This window comes from Ovis aries, chromosome 13 (genome assembly GCF_016772045.2).
Source record: "Ovis aries strain OAR_USU_Benz2616 breed Rambouillet chromosome 13, ARS-UI_Ramb_v3.0, whole genome shotgun sequence".
Lineage (NCBI taxonomy): Eukaryota > Metazoa > Chordata > Mammalia > Artiodactyla > Bovidae > Ovis > Ovis aries.
The window spans coordinates 53,636,630-53,656,639 of record NC_056066.1 but is presented as its reverse complement, the minus strand read 5'-3'; the positions used below and the strand labels follow the sequence as shown (position 1 = coordinate 53,656,639).

General features: G+C 52.6%; 1 protein-coding gene across 8 annotated transcripts; it reads left to right on the top strand.

The window, feature by feature from the left end:
• Positions 1-14: 14 nt before the first annotated feature.
• On the top strand, positions 15-16,135 carry TPD52L2 (TPD52 like 2). 8 transcript variants are annotated; one of them, XM_060396921.1, is made up of 10 exons: positions 255-460; positions 649-756; positions 2,685-2,830; positions 4,556-4,704; positions 5,541-5,600; positions 9,290-9,391; positions 12,177-12,203; positions 12,958-12,999; positions 14,012-14,060; positions 14,579-16,135. In XM_060396921.1, the coding sequence occupies exons 3-10, from the start codon at positions 2,729-2,731 to the stop codon at positions 14,672-14,674; spliced, it is 627 nt and encodes a 208-aa protein (XP_060252904.1). In that variant the 5' UTR covers positions 255-460; positions 649-756; positions 2,685-2,728; the 3' UTR covers positions 14,675-16,135. The 8 variants fall into 8 exon arrangements, with proteins under 8 accessions (XP_014955259.1, XP_014955260.1, XP_042085802.1 ...); XM_015099773.3 differs by lacking the exons at positions 255-460; positions 649-756 and adding an exon at positions 15-174; XM_060396920.1 differs by lacking the exon at positions 255-460 and having other exon boundaries at positions 550-756.
• The last annotated feature ends 3,875 nt before the right edge of the window (positions 16,136-20,010 follow it).

Here is a 20,010-nt window from a genome sequence, read left to right as displayed (position 1 = left end):
GTTGTCGCGCTGCTGATTTCGTAAGCCGCGGCTGCTGAGGAGGTTCCGCTGGCTGCTGTGTACGCGGCGAGTTACACCTGGTGCGGCCCACTTGGCTCCCACTGCGCCCGCGAAGTGGGTCTCGACGCCAGCTGCGGCCGGGTAGCCATCTAAACATGGACTCCGCCGGCCAAGGTACCTGTGGGCCTCGCGTCGCGTGGTGGGCTCTGAGCCTCTCTGCCTGCGCCCTACTACCCCGCTGTCGCTCTTCAGCTCCCAGGCGCCTGGCCTAGAAGCTGCAGGCAGGCGTTCCGCCCCCGGCTGGGACTGCTCCGAGCACTGGTTACCCGGCGCCCTTCCGTCGCCCCTGAGTCTTGGGTTTCGTCACGACACCCCCGCCCAACGCTTGCCCAGCAGGCCGCCCTCAGATCCTGCGCAGGGCCCTTGGGAACACTCCATCCGGTCCTGGACGCGGGCCGAGGTGCCGAGCGGCGCCGGGGAGGTGGGGAGGAGGAGGGGGAGGGGAGGCAACGCCGCCCTCGCGTTGGGCGCAGCGCCCCTTGGGTGGCAACACTGCTCGGACCCCAGCCTACCTCGGAGTTGTTTCGAGGAGGACGGGTGCAGTGAGTCAGGGGCACACCCAGCATACCAGGCCTCTTTCCGGAACAGACATCCCAGACCAGTTTGAGGTGGCCGCGGCGGGTGTGGAGCGGGCCCAGAAGCTTGAGATTTTGAGGACGTGATACAAGTCTGTCTTCCATCCTGGAGCTCTAGAGGGTGTGGTGATTAAAACTACGTTGATGTAACTTTACTGGATAATTTCAGGATGTTCTTCTACTGTTTGACCTGTATGAGCATACTAATTAAACATTAGAATTCGTCACATGCACTGGGTTCTGGTCATAAGAACGACAGAAAACACTTACTGAGCACCTGCTATGTGCCAGACACCATACCAAGTCTGTTTGTGAAATATTTTTCCATTTTCAGAATAACCTGTTTAGATTGGTCCTTGTATTACCCCCATTTTGCAGATGATTATACAGGCTGAACTGCGACTCACTCAGGTGAGGGGCTAGCCCCCAGTGTTGCCTACTACACCAGCCAGTGCTTGTTCTCTGTAGGTCCTTTGGTAAGACACTTTCCTGCCTTGGTCTTCTGTAAGTCAGGGGGTCTTCCCCAGTGACTGGGCAGTGCCCAGTATGATTGGTGAGTGTACAGTTTCATCTGGGGGTGATTTCCATGGGATCCAGTTTTAGATTTATAGGTAGACACTACCTGTCTGTGAGTGTTGGTTTTTAAAAATAGAAAAGTTGTAAAGACTTTAAAGTATTTAATGGATTTAAGTGTTAAGTAGGTTCAACATAGCAGATACAAGCGATGTAAGTAAAACCACATTGGTTGATCTGAGTTAAAAATTTGGGTCAATTGATTTAAAAGAAAACAAAACTTGCTTCATTTAGTGAACATCTCTAGAGCACCATAGAAGTGCCTGACTCCAGCTGTGTGGACATGTGAAGGGAATGACACAGCCAGCTAAATAGAGCTTCTTTGCTTTTAAGTGCATTTTATTTTTAGCAGACTCTAGGATTTCTAAAGTAGATAGTCATATCTGCAGTTTAAGATAAACTGCAGATAAAATAAATAAAATTTATTTTATTTCTTTGCAACCTTTATGCCTTTTTGTTTATATATTTACGTGGCCAAGCCAATTGACTTGTATCTTAGTTCACCAACCAGGGACTGAACTTAGGCCCTCTGCAGTGAAAGCGCAGAGTCCTAACCACTGGACCCCCAGAGAATTCCCTTTAGTTTACTTTTAAGTGTGCCGAATACCATACAGAGCTTGTTTGTTCACAGAATATGCTGACCAAAAAGGAAGATGTTTTCAGTGTTGACTGTACAACATACTAAACGATGGTCATGTGTTTGAATTGAGAAGAATTGATATGTGAGTGAACTCCGGGAGTTGGTGATGGACAGGGAGGCCTGACATGCTGTGATTCAGGGGTTGCAAAGAGTCGGACACGACTGAGCGACTGAACTAAACTGATATAGACCTATTGTTCTTGTAGACTTCTAGTTCATACAGGAAAATGCATTAATATGAAAAAAACATTTGATACAGGGATTGAACCTGATCTGGATGTAGTGAGGTATGTGAGGTAGTGATCCCCCTGTGCCTTGCTACAGCCTCCGTGCTGTGGGACGCGGGTTGAGGATGAATTAAACTGGTTTTGTTTTGGTGACTCCCCACGGGGCCTGGATGACTGTATTCCTGTGTGTCATCTTAGCCTGTGCCCTGGCAGAACAGCTGATTAGAAAATGATGCTGACTGTGTTTACAGCTGTATTAAGTTCCTTCTCCTTGGGAAAAAAAAAAGGAAGATCTGTTAGCTCCAGCTGCTTTGTTTGTAGCAAAGATTTTCTGCTTGTGAAGAGAGTATTCTACGGGAAGAGCCAGATTTAGGGAATGGCTGCCTTGTGCCAGCGTTTCTGGAACCTGAAGAAGCAACTTACATGGTCTGAGATGTGGCTGCTATTTGTTTGGTGGCCACAACCATCATTGTAGAACCTTTCAGAGAAAAGGCATTTTCTCCATATCCTGTCTTGTCTCCCTCCCCAGAGTGAGGTGGAATCTCTGCCCACTTTATTCGTCTATGACTTCTTACTTGATGCACTCTAACCACATTTTGTCTTTGGCAGATATCAACCTGAATTCTCCTAACAAAGGTCTGCTCTCCGACTCCATGACGGATGTCCCTGTGGACACAGCGGTGGCTGCCCAGGCTCCTGCTGTCGAGGGTCTGACGGAGACTGAGGCCGAGGAGCTCAGGGCAGAGCTTGCAAAGGTGCTGTGTCTTGGCTGTATGCTCGGGGGTGCTGTGCGGTCCTTGCTGCCTAAAAAAATGAGCTGGAGTGCTGGCTGTGCTCCAGGGAAATTGCCCTGAGAACCCCACAGAATCTGTCCTCTGCAGCCTTGGCTTGTCTGTGTCTGGCACTTTGCAGGCTCTCTGTGAGGGGAGTGTCCACATGGGTGGCTGCTCTGAGTACTCCATCTGCTGTGGATTTCCCTTTTGGAATAAACATGACATTTTCAAGATCCCACAGATGTATCTACTCCTGGATCTTCATTTTCCTTCTTTTTTCATGTGGTCTTTTCAAAGTGAGAGTTATTTAAGAAGAAATAGGAATTAAGAATAAAAGTCTCTGCATATAATTTTTATTCAAACCAACTGCCAAGAGTGTTTCTTTTTTATGATGTGGTAGCAGAGCCTGATAGTGATTCACTTGAGATTCCAGAATCTGGGGAAGTGCACTTGTCAGCATCAGTCAGGCAGGGGCTGGAGCACACTTGTCACAGTTCTCTGCTTCATTTTGGGAGACAAGCCAATCCTGATAACATCCTGGATCCAGGCTTGGGTCTGAGCAGAACTGGTTGTGTGAATGAACCTGGCCCCAGGACCAGGTTTTAGAATGTAGAGGAAGCCTTCCTTTCTGAGTTGAGCAGAGGTTAAAGGAGCAGCAGCAAGAAGTCCCAGGAAGCCTGTGTTTTGCCCTTTATTTCAGGACATACTGGTTTAAAGAATAAAACCAATGTCTTTTTCAGAGGTGAATTGTAAAGTGGAAACGCTCTCATGTTAAAATGTCAGCCTGCGTGTCCACAGGCTGTTAAATCCATGTGCCCATGACACCATAAACGGAAAGTTAATATCACCAAGTGTCACTGCTGGAGTGACTGGTAATAGTTTGGCCTTGGGTGATCCTTGATTTTGAATTGTTTCTTTCTTCAGTATTTTCTAAAGCGTAATCTAGTGATTAGCCAGATAGGGCTCTAAGTGACTGTTAATGCCTTAATCCAAACAGTCACTTTTTAAAGAAAGGATGGTTTTTTAGAGTAGCTGTTCACGTAGAAGCTAAAACTATTGAGAATCTAAAGCAGAATGGCTCTAAAGGATGCTGCTTTTTCTCGTCCACTCTTTAAGACATGAGAAAGTTCTGGTCTTTTTCGTCAAGATTTTTCCTGTTGTCCAACTCAAACTACACTAGGCAAAAAAGAATTTTCTTTGGACTTGTGTAAGTGGCTTTTGCCGAGGCTTGCAGCTGACCTTGGGAACACAGATGTCCTAAGGGTTGTTTCTTTGTCACGTGGGTCTCTGGCCATCCATCTGTCGCTCTGCTTCCTTCCCTCTGGATGGAATTCCCCCTGGGTGCAAAAGCTGCTTGCCTGCCCACCTTTCCACCTTTTGTTACCCATGTCCAGACCCGGAGCCCAGACAGAAAGGGGCTGCTGTCTTCACACACCCAGTCCAGAACTCCGACAGGCGTGGCTTGCCATCTGTGGGTAGACACTCAGCTGAGGGGAGCAGGACAGTTCTCCAGAGAAAGCTGAGGTGCTGGTACCAAATACAAACAGAAGCGATGGCTGCTGTAGACTATTCCTAAAACAAGTTATGTTTCTGTAAATGGAGAATTCTCATGTGATTCTGAGAAACCCTCTTTGTAGCATGTATAAGGATGTCAGTCACTTCCTGCCCTAGTGGTAGTTGAAGCCTGGTAACTGCATGCTTTTGCAGGTGGAAGAGGAAATTGTCACTCTGCGCCAGGTGCTGGCAGCCAAGGAAAGGCACTGTGGCGAACTGAAGAGGAAGCTGGGCCTTTCCACCTTGGAGGGCCTGAAGCAAAACCTGTCCAGGAGTTGGCATGACATGCAGGTCTCCAACGCGTGAGTGTCCGCCTGCTTGAGGAGCCCTTGAATCCTGGGGGTGAGGTGTGCCCCCCGGAAGCTGCCTTCTCAGGGCCCTGAATCCTTGCCAGCAAACAAATCTGAATTTGGTTTACTCAGAGTTTAGAGTCTGCACGTATGGTTTTAAAAGGTGGTGAACATGCTAGTTGTCCCAGCAGAAATTGACAAGAGTATGTTTCAGAGTCTAAATTGGAGAGAATACCAATTAGGTGCTTGATGAGACTGGCTTTCCAGTGGTCCCCATAGGTCAGTGTCTGCTGAAGTGGGTCCTTCTTGTGAGCGTGACGTGGTCACAGCCCCAGAATCTCTGACCCAGCTCTGGATTTGGAGAGTGCAGATGTGTGGCTCCTCTGAAACATATTCTCCAAGGAGGCGGGGTGGGGTGGGTGGGAAATGTTTTCATATTGTCTGAGAAGCTGTGTCCCACTGAAAGACCAAATCGAATTTCATAAATATCACTTATGAAAAACCAGTTCTCTGTCTTAGAAACTTGTAGGCTTTAAACCCAAAAGGTGGCTGTCAAGAGTTGTGTTTGGGGCCGTGGCAGTGCCCTTCATGCTCCTCACAGCTGTTTCCTGAGAGACAACTTCTGCTGAGTGGGCAGGCTTGCCTTCGGCATGAGGAGAGCTAGCCAGGCCTGTCCATGCCTCCCTGGCCTCACCCAGCCCGCTGACCAGGTCCTGAGCAGAATCAGGCTGTAGAGCCAGTCTTCCTGCCAGCTGGTCCCTCTGTTTTCCTTGGAATTTCATCTGCAGTTTAAAACCTGCGTTGAAGTAGTTTTTCTAAATAATTTACCACAGACTTTCTGTTTTTAGCTACATGAAAACTTCTGAGAAACTCGGAGAGTGGAATGAGAAAGTGACCCAGTCAGACCTGTGAGTGCCTCCTCCCCTCCCGACACGGCTTTCAGGGATAGGAAGGCCGAGCACACTCAGTTCAGCTTATTAGCTATGGTGTGTCTTGGCTGTTTTATTTTTCATATAATTTTATTCTCCTCAAACACAAAATATACTTTTAAACTCTACTGGAGAAGAGTGCAGGTGCAGAAGCAAGTTCACTCAGCTCCCAGATGGCACTGGGAACCCCATCTTGACATGTGTCCCTCGAATAAGAGGCCAGAGCAGGGGTCAGTCTGGTGACAAGACTGGTGGTGCTCCCCTCCTGCAGACCGGGCTCCAGCTGTGGTGCTCTGGGGCTTCACTTGCACTGAGGGGTGGCTCTGGAGTCAGCGCAGAATGGGCTATGCGGGTCAGATCTTTAAGTAGCTCCTTTGGCCTGAGAGGCGAGCACAGAAACACAAAGAAGTGGGGCATCGAACCTTCACAGTGGCTCTGTCTGTCACAGCTGAGGCTCAGGAGGACTCCTGGCATTTTACTTGAGACCTGTGAACTAGATAATGGCGCTTCATCTGTACTCTAGTCTGATTATATCCTTTGAACTGGGTGGTGCAGTGTTTTAAAATCATTTTCTGGGATGTCTTGCTTAGAAGGAAGAACTGTGGTTGCCAGAAGGCATGGGCAGAAAGCCCTTCCGTGTTGGGCTGAAAAGCAACTGTTGCCACCCAGCTTGTCTTGGAGGTGCCTAGAAGCTCAGGTTGGCTGGCTGCCCATGGAGCCTTTGCAGCCTAGGCTCGTGAGGGCAGCCGGGCACCAAGTGGGTCTGGCAGTTGGAGTTTCTATGCTGTCGGTATGGCTTGGTAGGGTGGCCCCTGGCTGGAGGCAGGCTCATGGTGCTGACCGAGGCGGAGAATCGTCTTGGGAGGTCTTGGTGCTGTTCTGGAAAGCCAGCTGCCGGGGAGCTGCTGGGGCACTGCTTCCTCAGATCACAGTTCTGACTCCTCTGAGTGGACTCCATGGCTCTGGGCCTGTAAGTGTGGCCGGCAAGATTGGCTCTTTTCACATGCTTCATCAGGCAGTGGCCGTGGCCATGAGGTCTCAGCCCCAGATCTGCTGGGAGAGTTGTCAGGCCTGGAGAAGTCTCTGCAGTGACAGCGCAGGAGGTGGACAGCATGAGACAGCTGTTCTGCAGTCTCAGGGTGCCTGGCTTGTGGCTGCAGGAGGCCATTACCGGGGTTCCTTGCCCCCAGCCTCTGGAGGGCATGGTGTGGCTGGAGCCAGCGCCGTGTCTTCCCTAATTCTTGTGGTTGTGGATCCCTTTCAGTGAATGGAGCGTGGCCCGGAAGAGAGGAAGTGAGGTGTTTGCAGCCTGAGTCCTCGGCTCTGGTGCAGCAATGCAGTAGTGAGTAGGTTGATGCCACTCGGGGTTTCAACCCAGCTGTTGATTCAGCAGCCGTGCTTTATTGGTCATGAAGCCATCACCTCATGGGATCCTTTCTTAGGTAGATCAAGTTAAAATCGTGCTTAGAGTGAACATCAATGAATTGTAGTCATTCATTGGCATATTAACCTATTTGGTCGCAGGTGACAGAAGGTACGGCTAAAGATGGTGTCAGCTTAGGAGGGGTAGGCCTCATCTGGTGAGAAACTCCCACTCTAGGCAGGGCAGCCCACCTGGGGCTCTGACCAGCACTCCCAGCCTGTGTCACCGTTCTACCCTCCCCACAGCGAATTTGTTCTCAAGCAGCTCCTCTGTGGTCAAGGGGGCCTGGTGAGGCAGGACCGTATCTTCCCATCCTTGCAGCCCAACAACAAGGTGTCCCAGTATGGGAGTCATTGGGCTTTCACTGGGGTCAGGGAGCTCACCTCTGGCCAATCTGGGATCACGTTCCCCCACTAGTGGGAGGTGGGGACAAACCCCCCCCCCCCCCCGCCCAAGGGAGGATACCAGAGAAGGAACATCCCGCTGGCACCTCCCTCTCACTGACAGTCAAGCAGCATGGCATAGCCTGGTGCTCTCAAGCACAGGTTGGGCTGAGTTATTGGACGCAGACACATCCTGGCCTCTGCACCGCATCCGTCCCAGCAGGGTGCTGCCCTGCGGAGTAGCCCGGAGTGGCCCTAGTGCCTGAGCACCCTTCTGAGTCGCCCTCTGGACACTCTACTTCTGTTGCCATGTCTTGCAAGACGCCAAGACAGGCCACGGTTTAGGGGGCAGCTCCGGGTGAAGGCACCATCAGGTTGGAGGGCACCGGAGGGAACTGTAGGACAGTCTATCTGGAAACTCTCTGAGAGGAGGGTGTGGACTGTGGGTTTTAGTGTGAATCAGCTGCAGCCTAGAACAGACCTGTTCCTCCACTGAGGGGAGCTTGTCCAGATCCTTGGGTCACTGGGCAGGTTGGTTGGATGTTGAGTTCCTGTTCATTTGAATTCTGAGATTGTGTCAGACTGTCACTGGGGGAGGAATTTTTGGTTGTCAGATTTTTTAAGGCCTAGAGTGAGAATTAGACATCTTATTATTATTGAATTAAAAAAACTCAGAAGCACAGTCTTCAGCAAGGATTTTGGAACTTGTTTTCTACCCACTGTTAATAGTATGTTCAAGAATTACTGATCTTCCTGGAAATTAAGATAAACTGTATGCCTTAGTGACTTCAAGGTATTTCCAGACTTGCTAGGAAGCAGCTCATGCTTTGAGGCCCAGGCCCGGCTATGCTGTGAGGGGCCACTGCCCAGAGGAGGAGGCCCTCCAGGGTGCTCGGACCAGCCCATCCCCACAGGGTGAGGAGTGCAGGGGTTGAGGCACAAGGCAGGCCTAAGGGATGCGAGCAGCAGGTGCTCACACAGGGGCTCTAACAGGCAACAGTTGGGGGCAGATGCGGAAGGGGGCCAAGAGCCCCCAGCCAGTGCCATCCAAGCCCACCCCTGTGACCTGGGATGCCAGGAAGGCTAGAGTTGGTGGGCACCTCTGCCATGTTGAGCTCTCTTTTCCTTGGGGTGCCAAGTTGGCTCGGCAGGAACCTCTTAGGCTGTTGTGTCTTCTGTTTGTGGTGGGGGCTGGCAGCTCAGAGTGGGCCCAGGGGTGTCCTTGCCGTCCCTGTGGCCCAGGTACCTCACTGGTGCCTGTCCCACTGCTATCGAGGTCACAAGCTATCTTGTGGGTGGGTGGGGCAGGAGATCTCCACAAGGTGCCAAGACCACCTCCTTGAGCCAGAACAGTGGCATGAGGTAGAGATAGGTCTCCCCGTTCTCAAAGGACATGGTAGACACAGAACAGAAGGGCTGGAGGGGCTGCTCGGGGTCTGAAGGCCAGCCAGGCACCGCCCGTTTGAGCTGCCAGGCTCAAACCCTGTGGGTGCAGTCGAGCTGTTATGTCCTCAGAGGACTGCCTTGGATAAGAAGAGAAAAGAGAAGCCATGTGAGGCCCCTAGGGGCTTGTGTGCCTGGCTCTGTGGGCTTGTTTGCTGTGGAAGTCAGGGAGGTAGGGAAGTGAGTTTCCACAGGGGGAGGAGGAAAGCCTGCATTATAGGAAGAACGGAAGACAGGGTTATTGCAGGGTGGGGGCAGTCATGACCTGGCAGTGCTGCTCTGTCCGTATGCAAGTCCCCTCCCTGGGGGCCCGGGTTACTGGCCCAGCCGCCCCCTCTTCTCTGGTCACCTTGTCCCTGGCATATGAGCTGTGGCTGCACCTTCTATGTGGTTCATTTAACCACTCTTTCTCCTTCCAGCTACAAGAAAACCCAGGAAACCCTGTCTCAGGCGGGACAGAAGACCTCGGCGGCCCTGTCCACCATGGGCTCTGCCATCAGCCGGAAGCTTGGGGATATGAGGTAAGACTCCCTGGTCCGACACCTCTGCCCTGAGACCTGGGCCGAGCAGGTGGGATTTTAGGGTGTTTAGATCCATTGGAGGGTCTGGTGTGCAGGAAGCCTGCCGGAGTGGGCAAATGCACTTACCTCAGGTGCTTCTCAGCACCTGTAGGTGTGGCCACACCAGCCCCAGACTGGTTGGTTCACAAACCTGCCTCTACTGGTTGCCTCTTTGCTATTCCTTTTTCTCGTGGTGAGGCGTGGGGGTCCCTATGCCCACGAGTGACTGTACTTGGGGTTGGTGTAGGCTATGGTTCTTGTTGACGTTCCATGGAGGACAGGTGATTCTGGCCTGGGGGCAGTGGCAGCCTGGACAAATCAAGGGCAAGCGTGGTGTGTTTGCCTGGCTTGCTCTTGAGAGCGTGTGGCTGCACACTAGGACCCCCAACCAAGCAGTCTGTCTTGGAAGTGGATAAGACCATGGGGGGCTGTTTGAGTGCCTCTGAAGCAGGCCAGGGGAACTGGGGGCCAGCACGCAGCAGTGCCTGCCCCAGCCTGATGGCCATGACACTCCCACACCAGACTCGACCCTGAGTGTCCTGCTCTGGGCTCTGCTGCTGCCCCTCAGGCCTTCCTCTGGGTTGTTGGGGTAAATCAGTGAGAGCAACGGGCTGCACGGGTCAGCCCCTTCGCTAGAACCCTGGACTTAGCCCTGGGTTCTGCTGCCAGCCCTCCCCTGTCCCCTCATAGCTGATAATCCTATGGGGTTGCTGTGGGCCTAGCCTGCTGAACTTGGTGTTGAGGGTCCACCCAGCCCTGACTCTTCACTTCTCACCCTTCCTGCCTGCTTAGAGTAGGCATTTCCCCACCTCATGGCCTGAGGTTGCCTCCTGGGCCTCAAGGTGGGAGCCCTGCCCTGACCACTGGGACACAGGCACTCACCACCCTGCGACCCACCCAGTTGTGCAGAGGACAGCTGGTGCCCAGAGCCATGATTACCTTTTGTTCTTGACTGTTTGATGTCATTATACCTTTTTGCTCCCTCACCCTTAGCTTTTTATTTTGAAAAAATTTAAATCTTTGGAGAAGCTGAACAGTCAGTAGGCAGTCCATGCCTCAGGGGTGCTCCCCTGCACTAGGGGTCCTTGCAGAGTGCCCTCAGATGCAAATCTGGCCCATGGTGACTGTGACTCGGACACGAGGGACCCCCAAGCGGGGCTCTGCACAGCGGCCAGGAGGGCCTGTGGCCATCATTCCCCCCAGCCTTCGCACTGCTCAACATGTCCTCCTGGACGAGTCTCACTTGGTGGTGGGTGGGATGCCCGTTGTGGCCACCTGAGCTGGGAGGAGGAATGCCTGGCAGTGAGCTGGTTACATGCCCCTCGTGGCCTGGCCTCACTCCCAGGGCCTGTCACAGGGTGGGGGGCGCGCCTGCTTATGCCTGTTCTTTCCTCCAGAGGCCAGGCTGAGGATAGAGCATCTGAAGCATGTGACAGGTCTGCTTCGTGCTCTTCTAGGAATGTTCTCTTCGACTTTCGGTGTCATGGCTTTGTGTTCAGTATTCTCACTGTCGCACGTGTTCAGGGCATCTTAGGTGGAAGTCAGGCTAGAGGATAGAACCGCTGGTGCAGGCGAGCCAGTTGAGCAGTTCTCACACACGTGGCTTCACTCTGGGAGGACAGAGCTCAGTGTGCCGCATTCTGCTCAGAACCCAGGATGGCCACGTTGTGACTGGGGCTGTTCCTGCCGTGTGTGAGCCCTGCTAGTGGAGGAACTGGCCCCTGGTCACGGTTCCTGTTGGCTGGGGTCTCATCCTGAGGCCCCATGTGCCTGCTGCTGGCTTTGCTCTTGTGATCCCAGTGCTGCTGTGAACTGAGTCTGAGGAGCCTATCGGCGTGTCCCCATTGCCTCACCATGTGGTCTCGGGTGGCTTGAGGCCCATTAACCTCTGTGGTTTCGAGCTCGAAGCTGACAGAGTTCTCCACTTCTTGACACAGAGAACCAGGCCCAGGGGGTTTTCCTCGCAAGTTGAGGGTCAGGCGCTGCTCTCTGTCCTTCAGGACAGCAGTCCCCCGGGTGTCTAGAGGGGCCCGTCCAGGAGCAGCCCAGTCTGTGGGCTTGCTGCATCCCCAGGGGCAGGGAAATGGATTAGCATCAGAGGCCCAGTTAAGAGTGGGGTCGGGCCTCCATCCACCTGGGTGACCTTTGATGGGACACGCACCTCTTCTCGCTATGAGGCTGGTTCTCCCGCCGAGCGGAGTAGGTCCTGCTGCCCAGCAGAGCAAAACAGATGCCTCAGGCCATGTGACTGTCACTTCTGAAATGATCTTCACGTTGGGGTGGCCGCCAGGGTGGAGGGGGGCATGGCCCCTCCGCCCCCAACCCTAGCAGATGCCCTTGAATATGTTCTGGTTTTTTGGTCATCTTCTGTTTTCCGTGGTGATGGAGCCAAAGCGTGAAGTTCTTGGGGGTGTTGCGGGCCCTGTCGAGGTGCCGGAGGGCACACTGGCCCAGCTGGAGTATAGGCTGATGGAGTCCCGGGTCCTGGGTGAGGTAAGGACCCTGGGGGCAGAGGAGCGCCTCATGCCCTTGCTCTGCTTATTTCTCCAGGTTCCTTCTCTCCAGCCTGTGGCGGAGTCAGACGCAAAGGTCCCTCATATGTGACTGTGTGAGGGAGAGCGGGGTAGAGGCTGGACAGGGGCACATGTCCTCCCCCAGCGGGATGGTCTCCAACACAGGGCCGGGGTGGGACTGGATGCCCCTCCTAATGCTGCTTCTCTTCTCTCTTCCTGCTGCTCCCCCTCAGGGCTCGGCCCTTCTCACACTCCTTTAGGTAAGACTGACACTGGATGCACCCTGCTGGGCTGTCTTTGCTTCAGGGCTGGGAGGCTCTGGCCAGCCCTAGGGGCTGTGTGGATGGTGGGGGCAGCACAGCAAGGTGGTCACCAGTGGCGAGACGGGTGCAGGGCTCCTCCTCTGGTTGTGTGGCTGGCTGGGCACTGTCACTGCCTGCCCTAACTTGTTCTCACAGAGTAGCCATTGGCCCACCCTGACTCTTCCTGGGAGGGGCTATGCTGGCCCTTGAGCCATCATGCCCCTGTGTCCTCTTCCCCCAGGAGTGGTCCTGCCTTTGACAGAGAGCTGGTCTCCTTTCCAACCTTGGGTGCCTGGGCCCCGATCAGACAGCCTCCTGAGTGTCCTTTAGCTCATGTTGATCAAACCGCTCCTCCTGCTTGGAGGCCAGGAACTCCAGAACAGTCGTGACTTTTGATATTCATACTTGTCCTGCTTGTTTTTTGGGGGACTTGCTGTGAAATCACATGGGATGCTTGGTGGCTCTTTGTACCAGAAATGTTTTTAATGCCTAGGCTGAGGGCATCTTAGTATCCCTGGTGCCTTCCCCCTACAGTGCCATACTTCTGGGGCCATGCAAGGGGCACCAGGGCCAGTTTTCCTGGTTAGAGGGGGTCGCTTGTGAGGCTTCTCTATTCCCTGACAGGGGGGTGGGGCTCAGCTTCCTGCACGGGGAGCCAGTCCTATCCTTGCCTTAACTCTTCCTTCTCTGCTCCTCCCACGCTTCCAAGCAGCAGCCACTCCATCCGCCACTCCATAAGTATGCCGGCCATGAGGTAATGTGCTCCTGTGCCCCATAGCTGCCCGAGCTTGCCGGGACCCCACTGGGAGGCTGGTGGGAGGGGGTGGCTCTGGCTGGTTCATTGCACATCCCCCACACCCCCAACCAGGAACCACCTTCCCCTATCAGTCTCTGGCTCAGATTTGGGAGATACCCCTTCTAGGCTGCAGAGCTGGTGGGGGTAAGGCCCAAAGTGGGCTCTACCTGGGATTCTCCAGGGCTGCCCTCAGGTTGGGCTGGAAGGGGCAGGGAGGCTTGCACACACCAGCACCCAGGAGGTTGCCAGGGGTCTCCAAGCTTTTTATGGAGACTGTTTATCTTGAGAATAGCCAGAGCCAAGGCCTGTTCCTCCTCAAAGCCCCCACCCATGCTCTCTCCTGCTCTGGAGTGCAGCCTGGGTCCCCACAGAGCTGTCGTCATCCCAGAAGAATCTGCTCCAGCTGCTACCTCCCCTCCTTGAGCATGCCTGGGGGTCACTAACAGGCTGCCTCTGGTGGCCTGGGCACAGGGAAGGGGTAGCGTGGGGAACCTGGGCCTGTCCTGCCTTCTTCTCTGCCTCCTCATCGCTCTCTGCTCTTAGAATGGGCCTTAGTTTTCCTCTTGCTCAACTTCTGTGAGAGATCTTTGTGAAGAACATGCGGGACTTTCAGTAACCCCAGGATGTGTGCATTTAGGGTGCAGTGGAATCACGTGCCCAGCATCCCCCTCCATCCAGTCGAGGGTTCTGCGGTTCGCCCACATGAAGTCTGGGTCTCACGAGCTGCTGGCATGCAGATCCTCTGTCCTACAGTTGGTGGGTGTGGCTGATCTCAGTTCTGTCCTACGGGAGTCTCAGGAATGTGTGTGCCCCCTCACCTTCTTTTGGATTGTCACGTTTTTACAGTGAGACCTGGGGATCTCTCTAGGGTCTTTCCAAAGGATGACCCTAACCCCAAGGCCCTTCACATTTAGGAGGGCACACAACCACATGTTCCTTACAGTACTGACATCTTTTTCTCTCTTTAAAGGAATTCTGCTACCTTCAAGTCGTTTGAGGACCGAGTTGGGACCATCAAGGTAACTGGCCTGGACCTGGACTACCCAGTATGCTGGCTCAGGGCCTGTCACTAGTCACGTGGGTTCACGTGCAGTCACAGGAACTAATACTCAGAGCCCCTGTACCCTGTGCAGTCTCCCATGGTGACATCCAGCAGCGTCACAACCAGGAGAGAACGCTGTTGCAGTCATGACAGAGCATAGTTCATCCCCACGGAGACCACAGCCTGCCTTCCCCTGCCCTACCCTGGGCAACCCCTAATCTGCTCTCCATTTCTGTCGTCTTGAGAAAGTCCTACAGTACGTGACTGCATGCATCAGTGTGCAGATTTTGGGGCCTGGCTGTTTCTACTCTGATTCCTCAGAGTGATAGCCAATCTATTGCCTATGGCAGGGGTTTGTTCCTTTTGTTGCTAAGTGGCGTTCACATTACATACATAGAGATTGACTCTTTGGATTCCTAGGAGGGCCATAGGTAGGATCTGTCATGTATGTGCCCTGTCTCATGCTTTTCTCTCTTGGTCTTTCCCTATCTGTAGTCTAAAGTTGTCGGTGGCAGAGAGAATGGTGGTGACAACCTTCCCTCCCCAACGGGGAGTGGTGACAGACCGTTGCCCGATCACATACCTTTCTAAGACTGTAGCGACTTTGCCCGGCCACGGAATAAGCACACCCTCATCGCCACAACTGCAACTTCGAGTGGTGGGTGTGGAGGACAGTTATGCCATCCCCATGGAGACGTGGTCGCCGCGCTCGCATGGGTCAAAGAACACGCCTTTTCCACAGATGCCTCCCCCTCTGTCAGATCAGCAGATCATTTCACCATCCTGCCTTAGGGCAGGGAGTGGGCAGGGTGGTGGGTCCCAGGGTGACTGAGCCAAAGCCAGGCTTCTGTTGGGAATCTCTTAGTTGGTCAGCATGTTTAAAGGGGGGGATGTGGTAAACGTAAAATGCGGTGTGTTTTCCAAAGTCTTTCCGTAAGTCACAGAAGGATGAGTCATCCAGAAAGCCCTGCCTGATCTGCAGTTTAATTTCAAAATGCTAAACAGAAAAACTATCCATTTTCTGAGACCTAGAAAAAAGTTGATGATCAGCAGCTGCCTAATTGTTATATTAACAATCTAGCTTTAACAAAAGCAAGTTCTTTATTTTCTATAAATGCAGTGGATTTTTCAAAAAGTAAAACTAAGCGAAGCAGCTTTAGCCTCATAGTTAGAAAGTATTTCTTTGGACTCAAGCTGAAATGCACGCCTTACATCACCTTATGCTTTGTTTATAATGTTTTTATATACAAACGAGGATTCTTCAGTGGGTTTTGAGCATTATGTAAAACCCTGCATCCAGCCAAGGGGCAGCATGGCTGTGCCAGTGCTGTTTTATTTCATGAGTGCACTCCATTCCTATGTAGAAACTGGCTTCTCTCCTCTTGGTGACCACAGCAGCATCTGCTGGCCAGTGGGGATGGAGGCAGGAGAAAGACCAGCCCCTCCACGGAGGGCCGGCGTTGCCCTTGCGCAAACCAGCCCTGGCTGGCTTCTCCTCGGTCAGCGGCTGCAGCCTGCGGGTATGCCACATGCTGGGGCCGGCAAGCAGCAGGCAGACCCTGCAGGTAGGTCAGGGCTGGGGCTTCAGGTCAGCTGGGACTCTGCTATTGCCTTTTCTCAGGAGCTACAAAGATCTCTTTCTCCTCTGATGCTACCACAGCCTAGCAGCCTCACCCCTGGCCCCATGTCTGGTGCATCTGGAGGGGCAGCTCTGTGCCTTACAGGCTCTTGGTGGGCAGAGACCTCGACCACCTGTGTGTGCTTTCGAGGGGGAGGAGCCATCAGCTTAGTGTCCTCTCTGCTGGACTGTGGTGTGCTGCCTGGTTCCTGCATGTGCTGGTCACTTCAGACACTTGAGGGGCGGGGGAGCTGCAGTCCACGCTGTGCCTTGGGAGGAACGCTGCTCCATGCTCTTTCCCTGGTGTTAGAGTCTGCGATGGGGTGTGTTGGGAAGGCAGGATGCAGGGATAGTGATTGCATCCTGGGTTTCTCTTTTCCCTAAAGTAAACAATGGTGATTTGTCAATAAAGCATTTTTTGGGGGGAAAACGGACTTCAGCTCATGTGATGTTTCTTACTTCATTCAGGAAGGTGGCGAAAGAGTGGCAAGGTAACCAACCAGATCCCTGTTGTCAGGAGCCTGCACTTTGTGGAGAGGCAGGCAGGAGACAGAGGGTCTCAAATGCAAATTTCATACCTTCAGTGCCATGAGAGAGTGTGTTGACAAAGCTGGGGGGTCTCTGGGGAAGGGGTATGAAGGATGGAGCCAAGCTACAGTGAGTCCAGGCCAAGCTTCCAGAGCCATGCAGGTGGGCACTGCAGCAAGAGGGTGGCAGGCCAGCCAGCATTCACACACTGAAGTGCTTGGGCCTGAACTCCTGAGGTTGTCCACTTGCAGCTGTAACCGCCATGGTGGTTCAGGAAGGGCACATGCATCCTCGACAGGTTGGATACCAGGCTGGGTCAAACCCATTCACTGCCCAGACCCCACACATCTCCCAATAACTCTTCACCCTCCTAGTGCTTTCTTCATGCAGAAACAAGCACATGTGAATGTGTATTCTCTTGCACATGTGAATGTGTATTCTCTTGCCATTCTTAACACTTCTTGTGCTCTGCTTTTCCTTCTTAATGCTGTGCCCTGGAGTGCTGGCTGCACCTCCCCAAAACTTGTGGGAGAGCCTCCGTCTGCACTGCCCTAGTGCACTGTGCAGTGCTCCTTTTGTCTTGGATGTGCCCAGTGGGAAATCCTTATACTGAGAGCACTGGACCTCCTTTGGGTCAGAGAGCATGACTTGCCCCAGATGCAAAGGCAGGGAAAGTGATTGACTTCAAATTGTATGTGAATTGTATGTGACGGCAGCACGGCAGTCCACACCACAGCATGAGGTGTGAGGCTGTGCCAAGTGGAGAAAACACCTTCCTCCATTGCCTATGGTCAGCATTTACCCTCGCTGATGATGAAATGGGTTCCAAGTGGTCTTCATTTATTTAGTATTTAAATGTCTTGTGGGTAAGAGTTTGCTAGGCCTTGTAGGGGACAAGGATGACCCTGACATGGACCTAGCCCTCAGGTGGCTCCCCTAAGTAATTGACCCATGAGATGAACTTTGAGAGCTTGAAGGGCTGTAGCAAGTGGTGGGGCTGGCATTGGAGGGCAGCTGTGGCAGTTGCTTCCATAAAGTGCCAGTTTCCTCAAGGTGAGGATAAGGGTGCCCACCTGACCTCACTAAAGGGCCTGTGAAGGGCAGGACTGGACTGCAGCCACTGTCCACAGTTGACAGTATTTCTGTCTTACTATCTCCAAACAGGTTGACTTATTTTATAAACATATTTGTAATGTACTTTTGGACATGGAACAACAGACTGGTTCCAAATAGGAAAAGGTGTACGTCAAGGCTGTATATTGTCACCTTGCTTATTTAACTTATATGCAGAGTACATCATGAGAAACGCTGGGCTGGAAGAAACACAAGGAGGAATCAAGATTGCCAGGAGAAATATCAATAACCTCAGATATGCAGATGACACCACCCTTATGGCAGAAAGTGAAGAGGAACTAAAAGCCTCTTGATGAAAGTGAAAGAGGAGAGTGAAAAAGTTGGCTTAAAGCTCAACATTCAGAAAACGAAGATCATGGCATCTGGTCCCATCACTTCGTGGGAAATAGATGGGGGAAGAGTGGAAACAGTGTCAAGACTATTTTTTGGGGCTCCAGGGTCACTGCAGATGGTGATTGCAGCCATGAAATTAAAAGATGCTTACTCCTTGGAAGAAAAGTTATGAGCAACCTAGATAGCATATTCAAAAGCAGAGACATTGCTGACTAAGGTCTGTCTAGTCAAGGCTACGGTTTTTCCAGTTGTCATGTATGGATGTGAGAGTTGGACTGCGAAGAAAGCTGAGCGCCAAAGAATTGATGCTTTTGAAGTGTGGTGTTGGAGAAGACTCTTGAGAGTCCCTTGGCCTGCAAAGAGATCAACCCTGCGATTTCTTTGGAAGGAATGATGCTAAAGCTGAAACTCCAATACTTTGGCCACCTCATGCGAAGATTTGACTCATTGGAGAAGACTTTGATGCTGGGAGGGATCGGGGGCAGGAGGAGAAGGGGACGACAGAGGATGAGATGGCTGGATGGCATCACCGACTCGATGGACGTGAGTTTGAGCGAACTCCGGGAGTTGGTGATGGACAGGGAGGCCTGGCGTGCTGTGATTCATGGGGTCGCAAAGAGTCGGACACAACTGAGCGACTGAACTGAACTTTAACATATGCATTTTGCTCTTTTTACTTTCAGGAGCTCTTAAAAGAATTTTCAATGCTATTAAGTAACTTTGTATACATTTTATAATTGTTTCATTTGAATGTCTTTTAGGTTTCCATTTTTACTATTATAAGAACAGCTTAGTGATATACTTTTTTCTGTATTTGGGAATATTTTCTTAGAATATTCCTAAAGAGGAACTAGTAGGTCAAGGAAAGACTCACTAAGGCCTGCTTCATTCATTTGTGCAGTGTCCAACTCAGCTTCACTCTGAAATTGGTACCAGGTCTATTGCTTCATTCATTCTTTGAGTGCCCAAGAAACCTCACTCTGAAATTGGTACTGGGTCCATTTGATTCTCTCATTCCTCCTGTGATTCTGCTCAGAATCTTTCATCCTCTTGAATCAAAGGACATAGATATGAATCTGGCCCTTCTGCTTCTCAGTTTTCATAGGCCTTTTCTTTCTGCCTGTTTGATGTTGCATAATTTAACAACTGCCAGGTGACTTCCTGAGCTCTCTGCCACTTACAGGCCCCAAACCTGGGACAGACTGGGCAGTTTAAAGCCGGCATGATGGCAGAGATGTAAGAGGACAGAGGTAGAGGGGGCTGGAGCTTGTTGGCTCTGAGTCTGGATTTTACTCAATGTGTCATCAGAGGAGCCTGGTGGCCTACAGTTCATGGGGTCACAAGAGTCGGACAAGACTGAGCAACCAACACACAATGTGTCACAGGGAGCCTTGGATATCGTAAAATTTCTGTGTTAAGAATATGACTCTGCTGAGTGGAAAATGGCCAATGGGCAAGTGTGGGAGTGAGGAGGTAGAGGAGTACTGACCAGAGAAGTCTGTTGGATGGCTTCTAGGATGGAAACTGGCGCACATACCAGTATACCACGTACAGAGCAGGCACTCAGTAAATGGTAGAACTGTTTCTGACATAGGAGCGGTAGGGAAGGGTAGCGAGCAGGTCTCCCCTCCCTCAAGAGGTCAGTGAGATGAGCAGGGGTCGTACCTTGCGTGGCAGGGGAGTGAGTGGAAGTTGGTTCAACTACCCTTTTGAGTCATTGTTTGCCGGTGGTTCTGGGAGGGGCTGGACAATGGCGGTGGCACTTCGATGATTGGGCAGGCAGGCAGGAAGTCGCATCTCTGCGCTGCAGGAATGAGCAAACGTCAGTCCCTAACAGTGGCTCAGCGGCCGTCGGCCTCCGGGTCATCTCCCACCAGCTCCCTCTCCAGTTCTTCGACGAGATCAATTACGGTTTCTCAGTCTTACGTAAAGCATGGGGCATACTCAACTGCAAGACAAGTTCCCTCAACTCCTGTCTTGGCGAATCTGGCCTCAGTACCTGCGGGCGCACGGGAGAGCACCTGACGCTCCGGCGAGTAGGCCCCACCCCCTCCGCTCGGCCCCGCCCCTGCGGGGCGGTGGAAACTTCCGACTCGGCTAACGAGCTCCGCCCACAAGCCCTGGGGCCCCGCCCATGGGCTGTCCGCTGTGCGCTCGGGAACCTCGGTCCACTCCTGTCACTCGGGGCTCCGCCCATGGGCGGAGCCTCCGTCCAGCGCTCTGAGCGCACGCGCTGCCTGCCCAGCCCGCGGCTCGGATCCGCCGGCGCCCACGTCCTCCCGGGAGCGCGCGCGCCGGTGCGGGTGCGTGCGTG